This window comes from Sebastes fasciatus, chromosome 9 (assembly GCF_043250625.1).
Source record: "Sebastes fasciatus isolate fSebFas1 chromosome 9, fSebFas1.pri, whole genome shotgun sequence".
NCBI lineage: Eukaryota > Metazoa > Chordata > Actinopteri > Perciformes > Sebastidae > Sebastes > Sebastes fasciatus.
This window is the reverse complement of record NC_133803.1, coordinates 15,012,131-15,031,353: the sequence shown is the minus strand read 5'-3', so window position 1 is coordinate 15,031,353 and position 19,223 is coordinate 15,012,131. Positions and strand designations below refer to the sequence as shown.

The window sequence follows — 19,223 nt, the reverse complement described above, 5'->3', positions numbered from 1 at the left end:
AAAACAACACAAAATTGGCTTGGGACATATAAATAAAAATGTTTCTTCCTTGGAAAACCCATATATAATCTCACACTGAAAAGCACTGGACACTGTTAAAAACCCTAACAGAATCATTCACTCTATATATGTAAAACTGTGTTTTTAATACCTGTCACGGCACAATGTGGTGTATACAGCCTCACTCTTCTTTCTCCTCTAATGTTCATGTACTACTTGTTCCTTTGTTGCTCTTACTTATTCAATGAATGGTCATTTGGGTTCTGGGACAATCAGGGTGAACAAATACTAAATTCTACGCAGCACTGGGGTGCATATGTAACTGTGTCTGCATCCAGGTGTTGTGTTGCCCACACATTTGTGAACAATCCTCATTTTCAAGTACAAAAAAATCTAACAATATCTCATAGTGTGACCATTCAAATGACTTTAAAAAAAAACACATTAGGTTTTGAGGCAGACCAACAAGGTATGTGATATGTCAAAATGTACTGCATAGATGTAGCCATGCAACTTAAATCAGTTCTGATTCTAGTTACACAACTTACAGAGAATAAAGTGTTTCTTTCAACCAAAACACTACCCTGAATTGTGACCATTTTTTATGTATCTTTTCATTCCTTCCACAGAGCACTTTGTTTTTACTTATTGGAAAAGTTACTGGAAGCAGAGATTTTTACCAAATGTAAATAAAGAAATTCAGTGACCCTGCTGTATGCTAATTCGATCCCTCTCAATAAAAAGACAGTTTAAGAAAAACATTAAACTTGTTTTCAAGGTGGTGCATATACAGTCATTTTACAAAGAAGTAGCGTGCAGCCCCGGTGAATTTCCATTGTTTAAAATGTTTTTTAAAATCCTTTCTCAAAAACCATGCGCTCCAATTGCTCTGCTAATGAAATGAAAAGAATGCAATGAATGTGAACTGTACATATAAGGTCAAACTGCCAGTTTGGAAGCTGGTCCCTACAGTCCCTACTGAAGGATATCCTCACCACAGAGCTAGAGTTCATACAGAGTGCAAAAGCAAGACACAAGGGAGTGAAAAGGGCTTGAGTGTTTCTCCAAACCACCCGACAATCTTAAGAACATGTTCTCTGTCACAGTGATGCTAATACTGTCCAGGGGCTCGACATTAACCCAAACAATCTCTGTGCTCAGAGCATAACAGCTGGGGGGAAAAAAGGGGAGTGTTTGTAGAGAGGGAGTGAGCCATTTGGACCCCATGTATCCATGTGTATCATGTGTGATCTGCAGCGGCGTTCTTTGGTCCTGGGTGGTTCACAAGGAGGGAGAAAGAGAGAAAGAGAGAGAGAGAGAGAGAGAGAGAGAGAGAGAGGGCCAGGGAGGTGAAGAGGAGGTTTTTCTTTTTCCATCAGTCAGTTTCATTTAGGGAACAAGGTCGCCGCCACTCCTGGCCTCGTTCATGGATCCATTTGTTTGATACTAAAGACAGAAAAAAAATTAAGCTTTTCCCCTTCCTTTAATGTGTTATATAGTTTTTGTGCATGTAAAAGGTCTGCAAAGTTACAAAAGAGTAATTTATTTAAAGGTCCCATATTGTAAAAAAGGGAAATTTTCATGTCTTTTATATTATAAAGCAGGTTTAAGTGCTTTAATAAATACTGTGAAAGTATCGAAGCGCTCAATATACGGAGAAATACACACAGCCCGTATTCAGAAATTGTGCGTTTGAAACAAGCCGTTAGGATTTCTGTCCATTTGTCATGTCACAAATATATAATATTTAGACCGTTTCACAGTTTTAAACATAAACATACTAAATGTGTTCCAGTTTATTTCCTGTTGCAGTGTATGTGAATGACATCAGCTGACAGGAAGTAAACATGGACCCAAGCTGTTTCCTAGCAACGCAATTCCGTTGTCATTCTGTTGAAATGCACTAAAATTGAGTGTTTCAGACGGAGGGTGAATACAGGTATATTCAGGCAGACCGTACGAGAAAAATAATGTGTTTTTTGAACATTAAAGCATGTTAACATGTTCTAGTAGAAACATTAAATACAAGCATGAACCTGAAAATGAGCACGATATGGGACCTTTAATGGCACTGGGCTTTTAAAGTTAACATTCTCATAAGAGATATTTACTCATGTAATTACTGATGGTTTCATAGGGAAATGGACAAAGAGGAGCTCACCCCACTTGTTGCCGACCAACACTGGACAGGCTGCATGTCGGGTGCTGTAGTCTCCCTCCCCGCTGGGAAACAGATTGTACCAGAACACTGCAGTGCCCTGGAATACACACAGACAACAGACAGCGGAGGTTAGTAGTGTTGCAAACCCTCCAGGAATAGCCAGGAGGTCAGAAAGTCAGCCTCAGGCTCCTGAATTAATTCCCACTGATTATTGACATGTGAAATTATAATATAACGTAATATAACGTAAAATGTAAATACACGTTTTGTGTTTTTTAAACAATGCTGAGAAGTGTATGTAGACTTGAGAAACATTCTTTCGATGACAGGAATTAACAGACATTTGCTTAATAGTATGTGATCCTGTTTTGCATGGAAAGGTTGCCTATTAAGTGGATTTTGTTGTGTGTGAGAGGGAGATAGCGCATGAATGTGCTGACTAATTGGTGCTATTCCTCACTGGGTGGTAAAAACAACATTCACAGCATTTTGCACAATTCGCTTTTGTTACTAATTATTATTTTTAGTGTGTACATTACTTCAAAACAAACAAAAACACTTAGGGAGTCGTTGGCTACATAATATGACAAATTCAGACACAGCTACCTCAGTCAATAATTATGTATTGTAAGAAGTGGTGGAACATAAGCGGTTACCTTTTGGGGCCAAACTGCTGCACCAACATCTGGGAAAACAGTAGCTCCCCCTGCAGCTACATCACTCATCTACAACAGAGACAGAGAGGCAAAGAAACTTCAAATCATATAATTCTGTAGTCCTACTAAATAAGCTCACATTTGTTCTTTTCTGCATGGCTTCAATCTCTTTTAATTAATCAACTGCTTCACATGAACACTGAAAATTTATTTTGTGGCTCGGTTTACAGAAAATATTACTGGTTGTATCTTTGTGCCATCTTTCCTCCTGCCAGCCAATGTAAAATCATCCTTATTGCATCAGCATAGCAAGTCCTGCTTTAACTCAGATGTTACTTTTGTGACAGCAAAGATGTTGCCCACTGGCAAAGCCCATAATCAGAGATGACAGATAGGCCTTAATGAATAATACCCGGCTGTATGTCAGTATGAGACTGTTCCATTTATATGCATCTTTTTTTAATCACAGGGACTAAATTTTAGAGTTAATTGCCCTGCCTGGTTAAAGGAACAGTGTGTAGCATTTGGGGTCCTCTTCATGGAGCTGGCCGCCATGTTTCTACAGTAGCCCAGAACGGACAAACCAAACACTGGCCCTAGATAGGGCATTTCGCATTTTCACATTTATGTGAAAGGGGATAAGGGATTTATCACTTATACTGCAGCCAGCCACCAGGGGGCGATCAAGATGGTTTGGCTTCACTTTTGGGGAGCTGTCCTGTCGTCCATCTTTATATACAATCTATGGTTGCAATCTGTAACCTCACCGCTAGATGCCGCCAGATCCTACACACTGCACCTTCAAGGCCCCATTTTCTTAAACCTACCCTAAACTCTTTTAAAGTTAAAGCCTAATGAGACATGACACGTCCTAATGAAACTTTTTCTTTTGTAAAAAAGAAGGGCAAACATCCTTTTACTGAAATTATCCTGGGCTTTTGTCCCATGGACGCTAATCTTTCAAATGGTTTTCCATAATATATTTCAAAGTGGATAAAAATCATTTACTTCCCAATTTATTTCAATATCATGTTTTCTGCTTCTGCTAGTTAAAACACTTAATTGAAGCTTAATGTTTTTTATATATTGAGTGACCTATTTAAACCTATGACGCCATTGTTATGGCTGCATCATTACTTCATTATGTCATTTTATACACATAGGTCACCGTGAGGATGAGATATTTAGTGTTTTGACTTTAGGATCGTGACTACAATTTAAAAATAATAACGCTCCCTATTTGTGAGTTTAACATGGCTTGGCCAAAGTGTAAGTTCAATCTAGAGTTAACAACACTGGTCTTGGTGTATTTAGGAAGAGTTTACTCACATAGAAGAGCCATGTTGCTATGCGGTTCCCAGTGCCCAGCTCTTTAAAGGCATCTGGCTCATCTTTCTGTGGAGAGAAAGTCAATATCAGGTTTAATGTCCTGCCACATTAACACTACTGTACAATTACAGAAATTCACTCGTGTGAATCACAAATGTTCTTACCCTTCCGAAGTCAAAGTGAGGTTCGTATTGACCTCCAACGCCATAATTTGCAATCTACAAAGATCAATAAAATATGATTTAAGTCTCACAACTCTATGAATCAGGTTTCCAATAGACTAACACACAAACTGATGGGCAGGGGCAGGGGGATTGTTAGAATTTATATCACATGAATATAAGAATAATGTTGATTCAATAAGGTTTTGCCTAGTAAAAAAAAAATCTAAATCAAAGAAGAATTGTGCTGAATATCCTTCAACTAATGAACTAACTATTTACCTGCAGCTCTTCTGCAGTGTCCATTTCCAGCCCTGTGAGATCTTCAATTCTCTGGTTGATCTTGTCAATCATTGGATCTTCATAACCAGTGAGCCAAGCACTGGAATACAGGGGGAAAGCAGAACAAGTGAGAAAGAACAGGGACGTGCTATACAGTATGTCAGTGATGCACATATTTGTCCACTAGATGGCAGAAAAGATTTCTTCTGAAATAGGCGACTGAGAGTCATGTCATGCTGAAAAGTTGCCATGAAAAGCTCGAAAAAAGAAAGTGAAGTTTTGCAATACAATCAGTTGATAGAAAAAGGAAGTGGAGGTATGAAGAAAATGAAAAATAGGAAACCGGCCCGAGATTCAGAATCTCCAATCAGCTCAGGGTACAGGCTTGTTCTGATTTCAAACTATGTGTGCGTTTAAGCATGTGGACATTTTGCATAAGAGTCTGGTTGAGGACGGCAAAATATTTCCATGGGTTTAACTTTCCCGACACTACCTGCCATTCATACTCACTCTCACACCCCAGTCTAAGAGAAGGCCCCTGATAAAATAAGCTCTTGACTGAGCATAGCAATGAACTCCTTCTTGTGAAATATTATAACATGACACAACTGTAGCTCTGCAGACCACATCATAAAATGCCTTTTTTTTCTAACTAATGTATTAAAAAGCCACAGTATCCACATAAAAAGCTGTAAAACCACACATAATATTATGAGAGAATTGGAGATACAGTTTATGTGAAGTTACCAACACATATGTGACGACAGAAAGACAAATTCCAACATCTGCTCTTGACACACTCTCAAATTTAGGGGATTTTTAAGACATAACAAAGCCTATGAGCTGACTCCCACCCCCACTGTCTCACGGGCGTGTTTCAGAGAATTTCAGCAGATCTACTTTGAGATGTGTGTGTATGAGGGAGGCAGTGAGATGAGTCAGCTTTTCTTATTAAGAGTTTATGTTGATAATAAGTAATATTTTTGAAGGCGTACTGGACCATGCGAGCCAACACATTTTTCCTAATGTGTCTTGCAGCCAGTTCAGTGAGCGGTCAAACTCTTCTGAGTTCATCCATCTGCTCCCTCTCTCACTTGACGTTCACTGAATTTGGATATCTATGCTGCCTGAAACATACAAAAACATCAAAGGAATACCACACCCTTGCACCCATATGCACAGGCACACGCACCCTAACATTAATTGCCAAGAACTGAAAAACCAAAGAAACCTTTTGGTTTTTGGTGGTCTGCTAAGCCTGCTATTTTTAAGGGTGGGATGAAAGTATAACTTACTACAGGATCGCGTCTATTGAAGTGGAACAGTCCTTTTAACTACTACTTTCTTCACATCAACAGGAGAGTAACAATCTCTCTCTCCAAACGTTTGCAGCATACATTTATGTGTTTTTAAGTATGTGCACCCAGACTCCGTTTATTACTAAGTTTATTAATCTTTCTTGCTGAAATGTTAGTTGAGGAAGCATAGTAAAACTGCAGCAGCTGTAAGGAGTTCATATGAGAATGTGTTGCAGATTCATTCCTGGAAAGCACAATGGGGAATAGAGATCGAGTGCTCAGGATCTCAAATAACCTGTGAAGGATGGCTGGGGGAAGGAAAACAATATCTGTCACTTTGTAGTTCCATGGAAATTCCTAAATCACTGGGTAAGCTGAAAGAATATTTCAGCTACACCAAAAAACAATAGAGGATTGTTTATCTTGGTTTAAACAAAATTATGTTTGAGATCAATTTGGTGTTCCGGCAGAAATCTGTTGAAGTTTTCACTTAAACCAAATTAAAACCTCCTCTAGTGTTAGATTTCCAGGTGTAGTGACACATTTTCATGTTTTCCAATGATGGTGCAGGGCTCAATAAGTGTTTCAGCCAGGGCACAGACATAAAGATAAAGAGAAGGATGGAGGAGGAGGCATTGTGGCCCTCCTAGTAACCTGTGACCCCTTACCTCTTGGAGACTCTGTACATGGCCGTGGTAAGTTTCCCGGTTAGGGGGTCATGCACCGTGGCTCGCCTTAACTACGGTAGTTCCCGCAGGACAAGGACACGGAGGTCGAGGAAAAGCAGACAAATAAAAGAAGGGAAAAACAGATGATGGAATGTGATAAGCACAAAGAGGACGAATGGAAAGCAAAGGGAGGAAAGAGGGAGAGAAAAAGAAAGGCAGATCCGGTCAAAAGTTGTCAATGTTATTCTTAAGAAGAGCCAAGAGAGTGTTCCACGAGGCAATGCTAGAAACAAATTTCAAAATAAGAAAATGACTATCAATGAGTGCCTCTGATACACCTCCTGGCTCACAAAAGCAACTATGTTAATATCAACTAGCAGAAAAAGTAGCACATTTTCCCCATTTCTGTAGCAGACTCCTGTGCAGACACGTAAAACAACAGCCTTCTTTTTTTTCCAAATAAATAAATTTGTGTCATTGATGAAAGCACCATGAGATAATATACTTTAAGGAATGTGCTTTATAGACCAATAATAGACTACAAATGTTTCTAGCTGGATCCGGTGCCTCAGCTCAAGAGCCTTTAAGCTTTGGAAGGGCGGAGAATTGGGCGGAGAATTGGAGTGATACGGACGGAGTACAGCGGAGAAATGGGATGAGTTACTGAGGGGAAAAAAGAGGAGAAACTCTCACTTCCTCCCTCTCAGCTATCTCCTAGTATATCCTCTGCTCTTGGAGGCTCCTGGCTATGCCTTACCTTTTGCTGATCCGGTATGGCGCTGTCTCCAGCACTCCTGTGACGGGGTTGGAGATGGTGGCCCTGCGTAGCTGTGAAGCCAGGGACATGATTTACCCACACACAGACACACAGAAAGATGTGTGTGCCTGTGTGTTTGCCTAACTTGTAGAATCACATCAACCAGCCTCACAGCTTTGACCTCCCACCCCTCAACACACTAAACCACATAACAGCAACTAATGAATGTTCCTACTAGATCAGTGGTTCCCAACCTAGGTCCGGGCCCCCCTCAGGGGGCGCCAAAGATCACAGGGGGTGCGCCAGGATTTGTCAGCTCTGAAGTTTTGTACAGAAGTCTGGATATAAATCTATTTAAAAAGATTTTTTTTTTTGCTAATCTAACAAAATATTCAGTTTCAATCCATATTTGTTGGCGTTTAGCCTTTCAAAAACAACCTTTTTTAACCCTGTATTAACGGGGCGGTCTAGCAGCAATCTAACAACATCATAAATTACATTTATTTAAACACAATGACTAAAAATCTATTTTGGCTCTAACACTAAATTCATTAAGTCGTTACCAAAAAAAAGATCATATTATGTATCTGCATTCGTTTGGCGAATCCGTCAAGACGTCATCTCTCTATTTATGTTGATGAAACTAATAAGTTCTATTCATTAAATAAAGATGATTTAATAAAAAAAATACAAAAATCAGCTTTTCTTAGACAGAAGTACGGGGGGGCTTTAAGGAAAATAAGTTGGGAACCACTGTACTAGATAACAGTTAGCTGTAAGTGACCAATATAGCTTCATATAATCATCATATGGCATCGTGGGAGCACCAAAACTACGGAGAATTGCTTACTCGTGGCTTTGCCAGTTGCTTGACCCTCTCCATTTCTTGGTCAGAGATGATGTCAAGGTAGCGGACAATGTAGGGGCGGTCCCACTCATCTTGCTGTTTGACAGGTGCCAGTACGTACATGGGGTTGTGCTTGTTGTCAAAGTAACGACAGAACAGCCGGCTCTGCCTGCGGGGGGTCTGATTGAGAGAAAAGGAAAGCAGGGAACAAAGGAGTTGAAACTGATGTGTATTTATTAAGTTACAAATTGCTTTTTTGCGTATCTCTTTGTGTTCCTCACCATTTTGATGCCCTCCCCACGACAAAGCATCTCATACTTCTTCCTCTCAGGGACCAGCTGATGGGAGACCTTCTTTTTGGGCTTCTCCTCCTTTTCAGTTGTTTCTCTTTTCCCTCGCTCCTTCTGTTTTTGTGTTTTGTCATCCGCAGCCTTTTGTTGCTTCTCCAACTGGAACTCAAAGTATTTTAGATTGCCCTTGGCGCGCTGATGCTCTGGGTCTAAAAATGGGAAAATGAGAGACCAACAGAAATAATAGTGGTGATTACAAACAGTGAGGACTGCAGCAATGTCACCTAGAATATCACACCCCCTGCAATCAAAATAACTGAGCTTCCATCATGATAATTATATGCTATTTATTCAGTCTGACCTTATCCAGTTCCCAGAAAACAACATGTATAAACAGGACAAATTAATTCAGGGGCTCATTTGATGGAAAATGAGGCTTAACAAGGTCACCTCCAACGCTTCAGCAGAAGCGGTTTCAAATTGAATGACGTTAAATGTATTGCAGCATCTATTATTAAGAGTATTAATCTAGATCAAATGCAACTAATGGACTTTTTAGAAAATAAATGTGGGTTGGAATATGCAACGTCGAGGCTGGTAGGATGGTGTTTGGCACTGTCCAGACAATAGGTCATTGAAAAGTAAGCCTGCACGATATGAGGTAAATCTGTGATGTGAGATAACATTGTTTAATATTACAAATAAAATAAATAAATATCAAAGTGTGCATATTAGCTATACATTTTTTCAATGTCTTTAAAGAACAGGATTAGAATTGAATATTTTAAATATAACTAAGCTAAATGTTGTTTCTAGAGCAGCAACAGTAATGCTTACAACAGCAAAGTCACTATATGAACTCTATATCTCACCGGAAACAAATCTAAAATGACATAAAATAAATCATATTCCTGAGCGAAGTTTATAAAGAATGAAGAACACTGACGTGCCGGCAGATAAGTTTACGAGAACGTTAAGGTACGTGGCAAACTAAGCTAAACAGCTTTTGTTTTAGCTTGTGTAGCCGAGGGTTACGTTGCGCCTATAATTCATGAAGGTAATAAAATAATTACAAGGAGGCTTCGCAGTCTGCACCAAGACAGCAATAACTTTATTACTCCAACCCTTGTCAACAACAACAGCGCAGTGATGACGATGAAAATACGATTTATCAGTCAGCACTATTGAAAAGGACATCCTTCTTACTAGCATCACACTAGATTGAATACCATCACACCAATCCCCAACCTGTCAAACTGTTTCACCAATCCTATTACCAAATCCTGCAACTTGTTGTTGCAACAATGTTTTGATCTTATCTAATCAGATACTGTTTAGAGAGTTCAACAATTATTCACCGTCAAATGAATAAAACATATAAAGTCCTTTTTGATTACAGTTAAATCACTACTATCGATAAATAAAAGTAGACAAATGGCACAAAAGTTCCTACAAACATTGGTAAGAGAAGTTCTATCCACATCTCTGGATGTCTCTGCACAGAAGACTGTTTTGTTTAATGCCAAATCTACAAAGAACCTAAACAAATTCCAGTGAGATTTTAATCAGACCACTGACTGCACGTGGTTAAAACAGCATATTGTTTCTAGACAAAACATCACATACTTGTAGTGGCATGGATGTTTTGGCTTGGCCTGATGATGTCTGTGTGGTTTGGAAATGTTCTCTGGTTCACCTTTGTTTGGTGTGTCATTCAGTTCAAACCAAAGTGAATGTCGCTGCTCAATTTATCTTTTAATTTATCTTACTTACTGACGTAATGCCAACAATTTAGATAATCAATCATATTCTGTTTTTCTTTCTTTGTAATGTCTTTATGTGTTTTGTAAAATTACGAATATTTCCCTCATTTTTACAGTCTTATCTAAAACAAAATAAAGTCTGGTATGTGTGCAAGTCTGTGACAATAACTGACAAGAATGTGCATCAACCTAATCTATCTTCTGTTTATGTGACATTATTAGCCTTGAGCAGGAATTTTAGAATCCAAAGCGACACTTATCACTTCTCATTGCAAAACATGCCTCCCAGTATACTTTTCAAAATTGGTAAAATACTTCATTATAGTGTGGAGGGACTCACCCAGTGCAAGCAGCTTCTTGGTGTAGTCAAGGGCTCGCTCTAATTCCCCCTGCTGGTAGATTGAGTAGCTGAGGTAGTCGAGCAATGTCACACTATCTAAAGTAGACTCCTCTCCCTGATCAAGCTGTTTCAGGGCCTGGATCATCCACAGCTCTGTGTGGTAGTAATCAACATCAGAATAGGCGATTTTCCCCAGCTCATAACAGTCCTCCACTGTCATATGGCTCTTGTGTTTCACTCCTAGTATGCAGAGGATAGAGGGGAACGTCAAAGGGAACATTGGCATAGAGGAAAACCATCTCCTTTATACTGAAAATAACACAGAAACCAAGAAAAATCCTCAATCCCCACATGGCCCGCTGTTTACTGTGACTTTTCATGTGCCAGGTAGATGTGGTATGCATCGATTTAAGGCCCTTACCAGGGAGGTCTCCTGTAGAGATGGTGTTGGCATCCAGTCTGTAAGTGTCTTGTAACCGGAGGAGAGCTTTAGCTGCCCCGGTCTGGTCCTCATCTGTGGGGAAATGCTGTCTCTGGATGGTCAAGTTGGAAATAAATCCTGAGAGAGATGGACGGGAGAGCACAGAGAACGATATTGTAGGATGAACAATGGACAATGGACCATAAATACTCTCTCCTAATGGTCAGTGAAACTGCTTGGAGTGACTGTGATCCTGAGTGAGAGTATTATGGTGTTATTAAGCCAGACGTGTGGCAAAGATTTTTGAATAATGTTCTCTTCTACCTCAAAAACTCATGTTAAGGTGACTGAGCTACTAAAATATACTGAGTATTAAAACATATCAAGTATGAATGAGCAGCACAGTATTGCTCTGAACAAGCAAACATCTACAGCTTTCCCTGGATCAATGTGTCTTTTAAAAGTCAAACAAAACATTCATCCAAGATCAACCAACCCCAGGAATTATCTTCTTAGCTCACTGCAGATATATATATAATAACCATACTCTAATACTTTCCTGTGATTTTCTAAACATTTGGCACTTAATTTATTATTTGAACCAGGTGTGCTTTATCCTTACCCTGAGTGGTGTCACTGAGCACAAGGCTCTCCAGGTCCCCCCACTCTGTGTTCAGCCTCTTCATCAGTTTGAAGGCATTGACAGGGTGCCCCAGGAAGCCCTCGGGGTCCTGTGTGGCTGTGGCTGACAACAAATCCAGCTTATCAGCCCACCTATCACAAGGAATGGTAATACAGAGTTAGATACATTTGCTTACACTTGAATCCATAAAATGATTAATCAGAAATATTAAGAATTGTGTGTAGGACAGTCTGGTTTTGAGTGCATTTATGTGTATGCTGCTGTATGCTCGTGCACACAGTGGATGCATATCTGTGAATCAATCCATGTGTGTCCACAAACTCACCGTTTGACCTGCTCAAGCTTGTTCTCCTCTGCTTTGATGTAGTCCTTTAGAGAGGTGACGAGGTCTTTCTCTGTGTATAACAGATCTGTCATCTGGCCTAAAGGAATACAAATCAGAGATATTTCACCATCAATACTGCAATTATAAGGGCATCACTAACAATGTCTATGTGTGGTACAACACAAGTCAGCAGAGGGAGCAATATTTCTAACATTAGTACCATATGTTGCTTGGCGGTTTTACCTATGGAGGTGAAGAAGTCTTTGTCGGCCGAGAGCGACTGCAGAGAGCTCAGCAGCAATAAACACCAACATGGCAGCTCCATCCTGAAGAAAGAGCAGAATAATTAGATATATTGTTCAGTACATTAACTTCAAGAATCGAATCTCGCATATCAAAAAATAATTCCATGAAGGTTAATCACAGAATTGACTGTGTTATGCTGTATTTGGCAAATGACACTCGGCTGAATATTTCTTTTCGGATTCAGTTCCAGCTGGATGTCAGGTAACCACAACAAACTTACTGCTACAAAAGGTGAGCTGCTTTGTTTCCTTGGTAAACCCTGCCCTCCAAATGACTCCTGCTAAACAACCGACTGTCATGTCAGACCCATATTATAGCCACGACTTAATATTGCAGGCCGTTGTACTCTAACATCCCTACCATCTCTAAAATCGGACAGATGTTTCAAGTTTTAGTCATTAAACGTCTGGATTTCAGCTTATTCCAGTGAGCCACATCAAACATTCCTGACCTTCCAACTCATCCAGAATACTTCTTCCCCTGCTGTCATAAACCTTTTATGATTTATCATACTGTTGCCTTACTTTACTCCCTCCAGTGCTGGTCTTACTGAATTCAAAACCTGGTTAGCACCATTTAAGAGCAGATAATCCACAGACATACTGTGGATAGTTTATTCTTTTTCCTCAATAACAGAAGTCTCTGCAGCAGTTATCTCAAGACCTGGGTAAACCTTAGTGCATGGTTAAGTATTACTAGGGGGTAAAGTGGGAACATATGTGTTTATGTGATTTGGGTAAACTGACCATTTAGGAAACATAGAGACAAAAAAGAAAAAATACATTCAGATGCAACAAAAGTAAAAAGAGTCATCAAAGCCTTGAAACAAAAACTTTTTAGAAGAGCATCCTCCCAACCACCACAAAGCCAAATATAGGCCTAGTCTGCAGTTGGTTGCTGTCACTGTGTCCGCTTTGGTTTAGGAGTTGGCACAGCCATAACCACTACAGGGCTTCTGGCCTGTGAGGAGTGGCACTGTGTTCTTTCTACCCATACAGACAGAAATTAAAAGAGAGCACAGACAGACTGGCAGGAAGATATGTGGAGACAAGTGTCGAAGTCTGTGTACACACTTATATGCACATGTTTATACTGTAGTTGAAACTAAGGACTATGACATATTTATTATTGAACTAAAAGAAGACAAATGACACTGAAATAATGCACGAAGCTGAAACTTGCTGAACTTCTGTGCAGCACATTGTGATACAATGCTGGGAAGTAGACTTGGAGGAAAGTGGTGGAAAGAAATGATTCCAACAGAATCCAAAATTATACAACACAAGTCTGAAAGCTTTGTATACTGACCTTAGTATTTATTCTCTGTCTTGGTGGGACGTTAACTAAGTGGGAATACCTGGTTTGTTACCAATACAGTGGAGATTAGTAAACTATGACCTTTGGGTGTTTTATGTATCTTATATACAAGACAAGTAAGACGACAAGCTGAACAGGGCTCCTCTCTTGCTTCTTGAAAACTCTACCTTACGAGAGACAGTGTTGTGTTGAGCAAAAGACTCTCCTCAGGTCATATAGGATCATTAACAAACACATTCTCACACTACTCTGATTCCTTTGCAAGCCAGAGCAAGTGTAAAGAGGGTAATACATAAAGATTTGCAGGTTTTTAAACTGCAAGTACTACAATGAAGTGATGCTAAATAGGCTGTATACATTGTTAGGATCCAAAAATGACAAACATCTGATGGTTCCATGTGTTCAAATGAGAGAATTTGCTGCTTTTCTTGTCCTTGCATTATATTAAATTAAATATATTTTGAGTTTTGTACTGGCGGTCAGAAAAAACAAGAGATTACATTTTCCACTGTTTTCTGGTGTTTTATAGGCCAAAGAATTAATTGATTAAATATCAAGAAAATAATGGATAATGAAAGTAATCATTAATCTAGTTGCAGCTATACCTCACGTTATGTTGTTTCTAGATCTTTAAGTGAACTGCTGATGTTCAAAAATACTTAATCAACCTCTGACTTTGGTAGAGAGAGAGAAAAAGTACTCACATTAAAGAAGTTTAATTTCTACAATCTTTCTTGACTGTATAATAGCTGGACATGGCATGACATATAAACACAAGAGGTGTCAGGTACAATAAGATCCATACCATACCACCACAAACACACTTTCACACACAAGAACCCATGCAAACGCTCACATACACCTTCCCGCTTGCAACGCACACACATACACACACATACACCTAATGGCAAAGTAAAGGTCAAGCATGAAATGTGCATCTATGCAGATTTCTAAAGCTTGCTTTCACTGGGAGCAGACAACAGGCTCGGGCAGGTTCTGACTTTGCCACAAGGACAAGCTTTCAGTGAAAATAAAGGAATGACTTCATATTTCAATTCAATTTCGGTCAGCAGCAGGCAGCAGAGAGGGAGGATAATAAATCTGTCAGAGCTATTTCATTAAAGCATAATTAAGTTACATTAAATTAAAGTGTATTCAAGTAGAAACTATGAGGCAAGATACAAATTATCCCTAACTGCTACTACTGGATTTCCAGAAGCTATGGTGCCACTCAGTCAAAGACACCATTAAACGTGCCTATGCCACTTAGATTTCCAGGATAAAAACTCACTAGAATATAATTATTGTAATGACGGGGTGACAGCTACTTTGTGTCTCTTTTGTTATAATATTGTAGAAGTGTAATGTCAAGATTAAAGCTGGAGGTACAACAGTTATAATTTAGATCTGTGTGTCATGTCAGACATGAGAGTGAGTGGTAGTGAGAGTGTTTGTATGCATGGTGTGCATGTTTGTACGTGAAATGTGAAGACTCTAAAACATTCCTGAATGGCATTTAACATTTAACCTGCCATACACTTTTGAGGCCATTTGTTTAAACCGGTTATAGAAAACTAATTTGCATGAAATTTGCCCGAAAGTTTTTGTTTTCTGACCTCTCAAACTATGTGCAAATTGGGCTGATTTCTGTTCAGACATGTCTGATTAAAAGACTTCTTTTTTATAACGTCACAGTCAGCTTCATGTTAATTGTGTGAATGTTGATTTATCACAGTGCTCTCATTTGCAAGGAAGGATCCACCCTCAGAAAACACTGATACGTAATGAATTGTGATCATTGCATTCTGGGAGTTTTCAATTTACTGATTCCTGTCACTTCTACTATTTCATACTTTTTCCTAGAATTACTTTCAGACACCTGAAACCAGAACAGAACCAGTTACTTTCAGGAGTAGAATTTCAATATAGGACAGAGAATTAGCATCAACAATAGAAATAATAGCAAGGAGTGGAGTCTTTATTAGGGATATCGCTGTGATCGGGTATCGTGACAATGGGGCCGATCTATTCAATTAAATTCCATGTTTATACTATATACATTATATAGTGGAAATTAAATTCCTGTTTAAGTTTTGACCAATTTGTTGCTGCATTGAAAAGGGTTACACCTGAATTGTAATTCCTGTTAATTTTAAACTATAATTCCTGTTCAGTTTATTATTTTAATAATAATTAACAATTCACTACATTTATATCCAAGTATTTATTTGTTACATTTTGTTTTACCAAGTTAGGAAAACAATGTTTTAAGTCAATACTGATGTTGCCTTACACATAAAAGAATGATCCCAGTCACTTCTACACAGTGAGGCATACAGCTTATTAATTAAACACTGGTATCGGATCGATGCTCGGTATCGTCCGATACCCAAAGCCCAGTTATTGCTATCGGTATCGGGACTGAAAAAGTCAGATTGTTTTATCCCTAGTCTTTATTCTTGGAAGAAAAGCTTGACCCCTTTTTCAAAAGGCTAGATTATATTAGTAACTCTTAAGGCTGCTGTTGGTGCATAAATGGTGCATAAATTGGTATTTCTACCTCTTCTGCAATTGATTTCCCTCTGTCCTTCTGTATAATTATTTATTGTTAAAAAACTGTGCAATATAATGAAAAGCCTGAAGAAGCAAATTGTTGTGCATGGCATAAACAGTTATCCACAGCAGGATACACAGGGAAACTTTAGCCTGCAGTTGATTAAAAACAAAAACAGAAGGCAAAGAATCATTAATAAAATAATCAATATAGTTTTCACAAAATTATCAAAAGTATGGTATCATGATCATATTTTACATCACTGTACTATATACTTAAATGGTAACACAAAATCCCACAAACTGAGTACCATTCACACAATTAAAACCCTTTTCTACAGTTTACAACAGTTCTGCAATGTATCTTAGTAGCTTCCTCACAAGAGAAATTGCCTTCATCCCCAACTACTTCTCCAAGTTTTTCCTGCATGGAGTGAAGCTGTGGAGTCAAAATAACCAAAATTGTTGTGCATGGCATACAACTTTAGCCTGCAGTTGATAAAAAAAATCAGAAGGCAAAGAATCATTAATAAAATAATCAATATAATTTCCATAAAATTATAAAAAAGTATGGCATCATGATCATATTCTACATCACTGTACTTAATTGATTTCCCCCTGTATAATTATTTGTTCTTTAAAAACTGTGCAAGATAATGAAAGCCTGAAGAAGCCTTGCTCTTAAATTTTAAAGAAATTACACAAAAAAAATAAAAAAAAGCCATGAAAAATAACCAAATTGTTGTGCGTGGCATAAACAATAAAACTTTAGCCTGCAGTTGATAAAAAATCAGAAGGCAAAGAATTATTAATAAAATAATCAATATAATTAATTTCCTTTAAATGGTAAAAAGAAAGTATAATCCAACAAACTGAGTACCATTCACACAATTAAGACCCTTTTCTACAGTTCACAACAGTTCTGCAATGTTTCTTAGTAGCTTCCTCTCAGAGAAATTTCCCTTCATCCCAAACTATCTTCTCCTAGTTTTTCCTGCATGGAGTCAGATAACACAGGATGTGGATGGAAGAGAGGAAGAGAGGACTGCCACGTCTTCGCCCCTCCCCACCAGAGGAAACTCATGCGAGGAATGAAGTGAACTGAACACTGCTGCACCAATGGAGTCCGACTTATTTCACCAGGAATATAACCCCTAAATAACCCCTCAACAACCCCTCTGCTAACTAACTCACTGAACACAGCAGGAGGGCTCTTATAATGTCTGCAAGGAAGGAAGGCAGCTGTTGGTTTGTGTACTTCCACAAACTACTTTAGCTTTAGTTTCCAGTGAATGTGAGCTTTTATACCACTAATACCATGGGCTCACTGAAGTGTGTAATATGTCAGATGACTGAACAGAAAGATCTTAACAAACTAATATGTTGCTGTTAATGTGTGTTTGTAATATATATAAAGTAGAGCAGAGAGTGAATGCAGCAGCAGCATCCCACGCTGCGTTGCACAGGAATGCCACAACAAGTTTTATAAGCTCACTAGGCACAAACTCAGGCTCGGTTTTCTTTCTTTTTCTCCCTATTTTCTCTATTTTTACTAACTGAATTTTGCTCATATTACTCTCTATTTCATCTATAGTGTTATCATAATATTTGCTGCTGCTGCTAACAATCACAAATAACAATATTTACCTAAACGAGAGCATCCCGAAGAGCAGAAATGTTGGTGGTTTGGTCTCAACTCCAAATCGCTGCAGCAGTTTGACGGGAAGAAGAAGGAGATAGATGGACACTGGTAGTCTGGTATGGTTCGTCCTATTTGTGGTGTTTCGGTGGCGCTCTGTTGTTGGCCATCTGGCTTTAAGAGGCTGGATTCCGTAAAAGTCTGAATGACTACGTGCAGATTCTCACATGCAGAAAAGTGAAGCCTCCTGCTACTAGAGACGTAGTGGGCTGGCTTTGCACTGCTAGGGAGGAGGTGTCTAGTTGTCTTGACCTCCTGGTTATACAGCCATGGATGACTGGGCTATTTGGGGTGTTAATGCAAAAAAGTGTCTACTATAGCGTCACCCTTCTGCCACGTGTTGAAATTGTGTTTTTTTATTTTAACTCTAATAAAAAAACTTTTTTTCAACCATATATTTGCATTGACGTAGGGCATGTGCACCCATAGGTTCTCTCTCTCTCTTCCATTACAATTTTACAAAGAACATCCAGTAATCCACCTTTTTTTGTACAATTCATTTCTGACCTATTTCTTTACCTATGCTGTTTTTAGCCATTTTCTCATGTCTTGTCATGGCATGCTGTATGTTTGTCATACTGTACTGTATCTGTGCTGTTTGTGTCGCTTGTGTGGACTGTGTTTTTATACTCTTGCTGCTGCCTCTTGGCCAGGTCTTCATTGTAAATGAGAATTGGTTCTCAATTGATTTTACCTGGTTAAATAAAGGTCAAATAAATAAAAAATAAATACAATTTCTCCATTTAAACTAATGTTCTTCTGTGTAGTTTTTGCAATGTTGAATTTGGCCAAACACACACTTATTCTTCACCATTTTTTCACCTGCAGTGTCTCCTCTTCCTCTTTCTCTCTCTCTCACATTCCAGAAAATTCCTTCCTCCTCCCAACCTCCCAAAAAAGTGTGACTGGAGGGAGGGAATTCCTGCTGCAAGCTACTGAGTTCAACAGGGTGGAGCTATAAGTGAGTGTGTGTGTGTGTGTGTGTGTGTTTGAGAGAGAGAGAGAGAAGGCAAACTGTTAAGTTGCTAAACAACTAGTTAAATCTCAATGGCATGCCCTATTATGTAAACACTACAGACTGTATGTATACCTATGTCTGTGAGAAAGTGGCTATAATGTGCAAAGCCTCCATTTATGTTTTTAAATACTTTTCCACATGAATACTGCTGAACCCATTGCATGCCTCAGAGTATCGAAATATCATACACCTCATGGAATAGAGTGGAAGAAAAGAAACCTTTCTAATGTAAAACGCTATAAATACACTTTATAGACTGCACATATGTACATATTACATTTATTTATTGTACATACTGCATTTATTTATTGAAGGACTGTACACACTATGTTCACCCATTCACTCTGTATCTTTTATATCTCTATTTATTGTTTTTATAAGTTTTGTAT

At 38.7% G+C, this 19,223-nt stretch overlaps 1 protein-coding gene across 2 annotated transcripts; it reads right to left on the bottom strand.

Moving 5' to 3' along the window:
- Window positions 1–169: 169 nt before the first annotated feature.
- Window positions 170–18,022, bottom strand: p4ha1b (prolyl 4-hydroxylase, alpha polypeptide I b). 2 transcript variants are annotated; one of them, XM_074646215.1, is made up of 15 exons: window positions 17,765–18,022; window positions 12,185–12,267; window positions 11,942–12,038; window positions 11,596–11,747; window positions 10,974–11,111; window positions 10,553–10,792; window positions 8,441–8,658; window positions 8,163–8,339; window positions 7,313–7,383; window positions 4,590–4,689; window positions 4,311–4,364; window positions 4,147–4,212; window positions 2,818–2,886; window positions 2,162–2,258; window positions 170–1,446 (listed from the first exon to the last, which is right to left on the bottom strand). In XM_074646215.1, exons 1-15 carry the CDS (start codon window positions 17,776–17,778, stop codon window positions 1,376–1,378), a joined length of 1,647 nt encoding a protein of 548 aa, XP_074502316.1. In that variant the 5' UTR covers window positions 17,779–18,022; the 3' UTR covers window positions 170–1,375. The 2 variants fall into 2 exon arrangements, with proteins under 2 accessions (XP_074502316.1, XP_074502317.1); XM_074646216.1 differs by lacking the exon at window positions 7,313–7,383 and adding an exon at window positions 6,556–6,626 and having other exon boundaries at window positions 17,765–17,949.
- Between the last annotated feature and the right edge of the window lie 1,201 nt (window positions 18,023–19,223).

Coding starts and splice junctions, on each gene's coding strand:
- p4ha1b (XM_074646215.1), bottom strand. Junction 11,748..11,941: donor AAGCTTGAGCAGGTCAAACG/GTGAGTTTGTGG, acceptor TCCTTGTGATAG/GTGGGCTGATAAGCTGGATT. Junction 4,690..7,312: donor CCATACCGGATCAGCAAAAG/GTAAGGCATAGC, acceptor CCTGTATTCCAG/TGCTTGGCTCACTGGTTATG.